General features: G+C 48.2%; 1 protein-coding gene across 1 annotated transcript in view; it reads right to left on the minus strand.

Moving 5' to 3' along the window:
* The window catches only part of Hcrtr2 (hypocretin (orexin) receptor 2), a 48,205-nt gene that overhangs the window by 14,233 nt on the left and 26,511 nt on the right, over window positions 1–7,461 (minus strand). Inside the window, exon 2 of the mRNA XM_013019060.1 lies at window positions 492–670. Coding sequence (XP_012874514.1) covers window positions 492–670 — 179 coding nt within the window. The remainder of the gene's footprint in view (window positions 1–491; window positions 671–7,461) is intronic.

Below are 7,461 nucleotides of genomic sequence, written 5' to 3' on the forward strand. Positions count from 1 at the left end.
CCAGCCCACTCTGACTGGCTCTTCCAGGAAGTCTGTCTCTCAGGGGCTTGAGCCTGGCCCTCTAATCATCCATCCCTTTTTATTCCCTAAGGTTTTAGATCACTATAAATAAGTTCTGGAATTACTCTCTCAAAGCACTTGCTCTACGTTTCTTATATAGCAATTAGATACAGAAAGAGTGCTTTTATTCTCGGCCAATAAAATAGCTAATGACCCTATTGATCTCCGATGTTCATTGCAAATGGACATCATCAGAGCCAAAGAATGTATGTAAATTTCCTTCACAAACTGTCAGAATGACCATGTGCAAATAATCTCACTAAAATCAGTGTTCTTCCCAAAGGGGTGAAGAGCAAAGTGTTTGTGTCTGTACTTTTGCCAACGGTGAGGCAGAGATATGTTTCTTAACCCTGTAATCAATGAATCAGAGAGCTGAGACCACGGTGGAAGGTAACACGTCAGGAGTTCCGTGTTTGGGCGCAAGGACCTACCTGTAGGTAGGGGATCACCTTGCAGAGAGACTGCCCGAAGAACCAGGTCTCGGTGATGTCCACCACCAGCGTGGCTGGGAGGCAGGTGATGGTCACCAGCACGTCGGCCAGGGACAGGTTGACGATGAAGTAGTTGGTGACGGTCCTCATGTGCTGGTTCTTCCACACTGCCACGCACACTGGCTCGGAAAGAAGAATGCACCGTGAGCAAAGGGGGGTGACCAGGGAGGAGGCTGCGCCGTCCGGCGAGATCGCATCGAGGGGTCGTGACCCAACCCGGAAGCAAAGGCCGTGAGGCCGCGGGGCATCTCCATTGCTGGCCCGCGCGATCCACCCAGCGCACGCTGCGGAGATGCCGGGGCTCCCTCCATCTACTCTGCTAGACCTCTCTCCATCAGCTCTGGGGCTGTGTTTGTTTTTACTTGAGTTGGAGTCGTGTGGCTCAGAAGTTTCCCAAACAACCTCTGGTTTATCTTTCTAGTCCCCCGGTATGGAGGAGAAACACCTCAGGGAGTCGATGAGGGAGGCGATGAGGAGGCAGCAATGTGAACAGCCGGGCTGCTCACCCTCCCCGACCTCGATGCTCACCGCTCCCCACACCTGCACTTCTGACCTCTAATGGACAAGGCCTCCTGTCTTCACCAGAGGAGAACCAGCAACTGGGGGCCCGCCCTGGCCAAGTCCAAAGCCCATGCGACACGGGTGATGGCGCGGCCAAGCTCTGAGCTCTGACCCCCGACCCTGGTGTCACAGGCCATCACCGCACATCACGAGGAGGCAGCCAAGGGCCCTCTACGAGCTCACTGTCCCTGGGTTTAGCGTCTCACCGCACCGGCTGTCTTCTTCCATGACAAAGGAGGGGCCGTAGCAAAGCCGCTTCCTCTGTGGACGCCCGCATTTCTCCCATCTGTGTGCCTCTGGCTCCCGCATCTCTCCCGTCTGTGTGCCTCTGGCTTTGACATCGCCCCCAAGTGAAGGGGACTTGGTGAGACTTTCACAGCGCTCCTGTGACCCAGACCACGTTTAAAAGCCATCCCCCCGGACGTGCTCCTGGACATGACATCTTCTCCCCACCCCCTGCCCTCCACCTGCTTTGTTCACCATGACACACACAGGCGCCAGGGCTGGAGCGGTGCGTGCCCACACCTCTAACTGCTTCTAGTGGCGGGCTTGCTGTCCTCTCAGGGCTGTGACCCTGCTCGCTGCCACGAACCTGGCACCAGCCATGGTGTGAGCAGTAAGGAGACTTACAGTGCATAGAAATAAAAGAACGCCTGGTTGAATTTAAGTCCCTGGCTAAAGATGGCTCCAGACAATTAGGTACCATTTATTTAGGGTTTCAGGTGCTGGAAAAGGTGTTTCCTGCTCTCAATACTGAAACTGGGCCATCGACGGCCAGGGAAGGGCAAGTTAAGATACTTCGTTCCTGCAATTCAGTTTTAAATACTTCACTTCTTCCTCTCACTCAGCAGAGCGATGCCAGGTGCCTCAGCCAGCCTTGGCCAGGGCACCCAGCGGGCAGCCTTCCACTGGACAATGCTGTGGCTGCGTAATCTACCCCCAACGAGCAACTGAAACACAGACACACACACACACACACACCACATGCACCACACGCACACACTTGTCCTAACCACCGGAAATGCATTCTCATAGTTCCATAACAAAACAGTCAAGAATATCACATTTCTGGAACTTGCTCACCACTCGGCTAAAGGGTGAAAATGCCACAGATCGAGAAGAAGTCTCGGGGAGTGGTTAGATCTGATTTGCTTTGGACTGTGCACATTTTGGAGCTGAGGAAATGCAGTGGTGGGAGGGCAACATGGAGGCGTCGCGCCCAGTCAGTATCAAAGCAGACGTGTGTCCGACAGACTCTCAATCGCTGCCACCGTACGTGGCTCCACAAACTTAAAACTATCAGCTGCTCTACCAGAGGCAGCACATGAAGGGAATACCATGAGTATACCTTCCAATTGGTGCAAAGTGTGGATAGAAAACAATGAATGGAGGCTAGAAGTGATACTGGAACGTTACCCTTCTCCCATGTCCTCTTCCTGTTGAAGCAGACAATGTAAACAGTGCTACAGTCTGTATTGTAGGCCTGTAACACAGCAACAACTTTTAAGTTGGAAATGATTCCATCTAACCTATTATCTGATGTATGAACGATCACCTCTGCCAAATCACTGATTTACCCTTTCCAATCATCTACTGTGCCAGAGAATACATGACTTTCTGAAGTCCTTGAGTTCATTTTCCGATAGCTTTAGCTGCTGGCAAGTTCTTGTTCATGCTGAGTTGAAATCTGTTCCATTTTATTTCTGCTTACTAGTTCTTAATTCCTTCTTAGAAATCCAAGAATAAATGCTACCTGCCTAGTTTGCTTTTACCTTATGCTATATTATTTACTTGTCCTGATCTAAAAATGTACAGTAAAGACGACATCACAACAAACCTGAGGTAGAGTCTTACAGCTACGAGGTGAGCTGTGCATAGGTGTGTTTCCACCGTTTCTTCCTCTCCCAGGCTCCCCGGGGTTTTCTGCCCATGTCTAGTCTGTCCCTGGGGTCACGTGACCGTCTCTGTGCTTCTGTCTGCATCCAGCCACCTCTGACAAGGACGGTAATTACACTGGATAGGGTCCGCCTCCAAGCAGCAGGACCTGATCTTAACTGATCCCATCAGCAGCTACCTGGCTTCCCAGGGAGGGCGCTCTCCGAGGCGGTGGAGGTCAGAGCTTCGCTGGGGCATGGTGAAAGCAGGGACGGTTCAACCCCTCACAGCATTCACCCAAATTCATAACAAGCCCAGTTCTGGCCCATGAAATCTTCCTTCCCGGGAATCACAATCCTCAGGATTCTCCATCCCTCGTCACCCTCACCCCTCCCCTCTCCACAGATGGAAATGAGCCGCAAGGCCAGGAGCAGGGGGTGGCTTTGTCTGCTCTCTTTCTTCTATCAGGACAGCCTGAGCTCTTACAGCCTTCTTAGCAACCAAGGTCCCCATCTTTTTGATCATATGTGTATCTGATTATCAGAATTATTTTGTTGTGCTGTAGGTTCTTTCCTTAGACTTCTAGCAAGGCAAGAAAAGAGGAAATGGAGATGTTGGAGAATGTCAAACACTTAGTGTTTTATGTTAGACCGTATGGCCATGCCATGTTGAGTAGGGAATCATGGCTGTCATGTCTGTTCTGATGTTTATAGAAGGCTCCTACTGTTTCCAGTGCTCTGCCCTCCAAATGAAGCAGCAGAGATTTTTCTCTCAGCATCTTTGTCTCTCCATTTGAACACATTGCAGGTGACTAGAGCCGGTTACACGCATCTCCAAGTACACATTTCCGAAGTGTGTGATGGTCAAACACACATCTCATTGGTTCATCCATTCACCCATTGAAGTCCTTGGAGAACAGAAAGAACACTACCATTTTCTGGTCACAGGTCATTGTCTTTTCCTGATTTTATTCTTCTTCTTCCTTCTTCCCCAGGGAAAGGTGCTTTTCACCTCCACAACATCTCCTGAACCTCCATATCCTATTTGTTTTATTTCTATTCCAAGTACTCGGTGCCGGGTCATTGTAAGCATTAGCTACAAACAGTTTCCCTTGCTCTAACACGTTCCTCTGCGTGGTAGCTGTCTTTCTATTAATGGCCTTCACTCATTTTTTTTGCATATTTTAAAAATCTCTGTGGGAGTTTTCTTTTGCATTACTTTTCTTGGCTCCTATACATTTCTCCTCAAAACAACAAGATCTGCTTCCTAGGACACACTTGACTTCCAAATCAACGTGTGCTGCCCTTGCTCACACATATACTTATAAGATGCTACTAATTTGGGATATTCTCCCAAGAGAGCGATTACAGAAAGAGCATTCCCTTTCTTCATTTCTTTCCAATGAAATCTGAGAGTTCTGCATGGCACATGCTTCTGACATGGTTGCTCTCAGTTCTCCTGATGAGCTTCGGTGCGGTCCAGACCTGCACAGGGTCACTACACCCAATACCAGGTCTGTGGAGGGTGTCAGTGTCCATGTTGGCCTGCAGCGAAGAAGCCTCCACTTAAGGCTGACTCCCCACAAACCAGGGATCAATGAGAAACAACAGAGCATGGCAGTAAAGGGAGAGAAGAGAAGGTGAGGAAGCAGAGTCGATGAAGTGCCGTTTTCCACATGGATTTGACTCAACTAGAGATCCTGAAAGTCAGGATTGACAAGAAGACAAAAATCAATCTCTTCCCCCTCTCCCACTCCCCACACACCTGCCTCTCTTTCTCTGTAAGGCAGGAGGTACAGACAGGCTCCAGTCCTTTCTCTGCAGAGCTTGAGCTGCTTGTGAAAAACCACAGGCCAGGATGCTGAAATCACACATGACTAAACTCTTTAGAAAATGATCTGAGCCCGGTACTGGTTATTGCATGGGCCCCAAATGGAAGATTAAATTGGCTTTCACGAGGGATAATAAATATGAATTTATCATTCTACAAGAGTGGAATTATTAGTTTCAGTTAGAATAAGTTGGTTTTTTATACATCAAAACATATGGACAAAGATGAACTCTCAAACCAATCGTTTCACTCAGAGAAATTTAGAGTGACACAGTGTTTATGAGCTAGTGCTCTGAATCCAACTGGATTCAAACACCATCAACAGTGCAGCCAGGATTCTTTAATATACATGAATCACGAAAGGTCACGTAGTAATTGACTATAAGATATAACATCAAAATATGATTTATTATTGTATTACCACGCCTCTAAAAATCTGTACTAAACATGTCAAGCTGATTTTAAGGTTTTACAACTGCTTTAGATCTGTGTAATGGTAAAATGGAACACAGACATTACGCTGGGGAAATGAGCCAAGCACAAAAGAACAATGACTTCATGATTACATTTCCATCCGTCACGGGGCGTCTGAGTCAGGGACAGAGGAAGGTTTCCATTTGTGTTGTTTTGTTGGTTGATTGGTTGGGTGATTTTTTTTTTGAGACAGCATCTCTCTATTTATCCCAAACTGAGTACAAACTCAATAGAGAGTCAAGACTGGCTTCTACAATCATTGATTTTTCTGCTCATTTCCCATGTTAGGGGATTATAAGCATGCCACACCATACACAGAAAAAACCAATGATTTTTTAAGTCGATTTAAAATTAATTCGCATATATTGATTGTACCAGGGGGTTTCAATGTGATATCACCGTATATAATATACCCTGGACAAATGGGCCTTTCTCGCGTCTCTCCTTCATCTCTCCGTTTCCTTTCTGATGGTAGGTGGGAAGAGAAGAATATCTAGAGAGTAAGGAATGGTGTTTTGGAAAGCAGTGGCGTTTGGAAGGTGGCTGGCGGCAGGGGCTGCACAGCATGAACACAAGCAAGGCGATTGCATTCACGTGCAGACACGGCCAACACAAGCCAGGTCCACCCAGGCAGCGCCCCAGCCGCCCGGCACAGGGCCAGCAGAGGCAAGACTGGGCTACCCGGGGAGACCTGGTCCCCCACACCTGAACAACAGTGGGGCTGCGCTGTGTCTAGTTTATTGTAATGTAAACACGCTTTCCCCAGACGTAGAGCCCTGGCTCACATGGTAGAGCGCCAGCCTTGAGTGAAAAAGCTAAGGAACAGCACCCAGGCCTTGCGTTCAAGCCTCATGATAAGAAAGAACATACATTTAAAAAAATACATCGCAGTCAGCCTGGCTCCATCGCAAGCCGCCGTGTCTCCTTTCTGGTAACGGTCTCTTCCCCGAGTGCTTGGAAATGGACTGCGTTTTAGTGTCGTCCATGGTGACCCCGCGCGGTGCAGTTTCCCCTCAGCCCGGGGTGACGCAGCCCCCTGACTCTGCTCATGGACTCAGGTCCCCCTGCCTCCAGGCTGTGGTGGCCCCTGTGCTCCCTGACAGCAGGTCACTGTGGTGGACTCCAGAGCTGAGCGAGCGCATTTTTCTGCACTTGACTGGTGGGCACGGTAGCCGCCGGTTCTGTCTCTCTTCTCACAATCGCCAGGACTTCGTTGTTTCTAGAAGGGCACACACCATGTGTTTTGAATGGATTGATCTGTTGGTAGAAGTTCTGTCTCCATTTCTGACCAAGTAAACACAGGCATGCATGCAGTTCTTAGGATACTGATTTCTTGAGCTTTGGGTACAAACCCTGTAGCAAGATTTCTGTATCATATGGCAGGTCTACGTTTAGAATTCCAGTGGCCCTCCATACGGTTCTCTGCAATGGCTAGACTAACTTACGCACTCACAGGCCGATGTGCAGGTCTGTCTTCCCCCACATTTCTTTTCATATTCCTGCTCTCCTCAAAGTTCCTACAGACAGAACAGAAATGCCTAGAAATAACCTTAGAATAGGTCCATCAAATCTATTTTCATGAAGTAAAGTCTAAGATAGTGAAGTAAACACAAGGGTTTTTAAAACACCAGCATCCCAGTCTATTAATGTAGCATCAAAGGTAGCAACCTTGTGATTGTTCGCAGAAATGGTAGATATTTGTAAAGTAAAAGTGTGATGTGATGATAATAAATGTAAAGCTACTGTTTAGAAGTAGGCTTGAGGTTTGTTTAATTGGCACGTCTCTGAATATAGCTACGTCAAAGATATACAGGGTAACGATTTTTGATTGTTATATATTACATGTATAAAACTATTTACTTAGGAAACGTGTGGAAAATACTGTAGTTCCAGCCTTCGCCACACAGTGTCAGTGGAAGACCTGGAGACCACTCTCCCCAGTCAGCCGTCATCCCTGCCAGGAAGACCAGAAGACGGTTGGGGAGAGGGGGGGTACTTGTGATGAGCCACGCTCATTCAATTAAAAGCATATTTCCTTTCCTATTAAGCTTTATATCTTTTTCAAGGAAGAAGTCGAGGGAGGAAGGGAAAAGAGACAAGAAGGAAAAGAGGGAGGCAGGGGGAGGCCAGGAAGGGGCAGGGGGGAGGGAGGCCAGGTAGGGGCAGGGGG

This window comes from Dipodomys ordii, unplaced genomic scaffold, assembly GCF_000151885.1.
Source record: "Dipodomys ordii isolate 6190 unplaced genomic scaffold, Dord_2.0 Scaffold44, whole genome shotgun sequence".
Lineage (NCBI taxonomy): Eukaryota > Metazoa > Chordata > Mammalia > Rodentia > Heteromyidae > Dipodomys > Dipodomys ordii.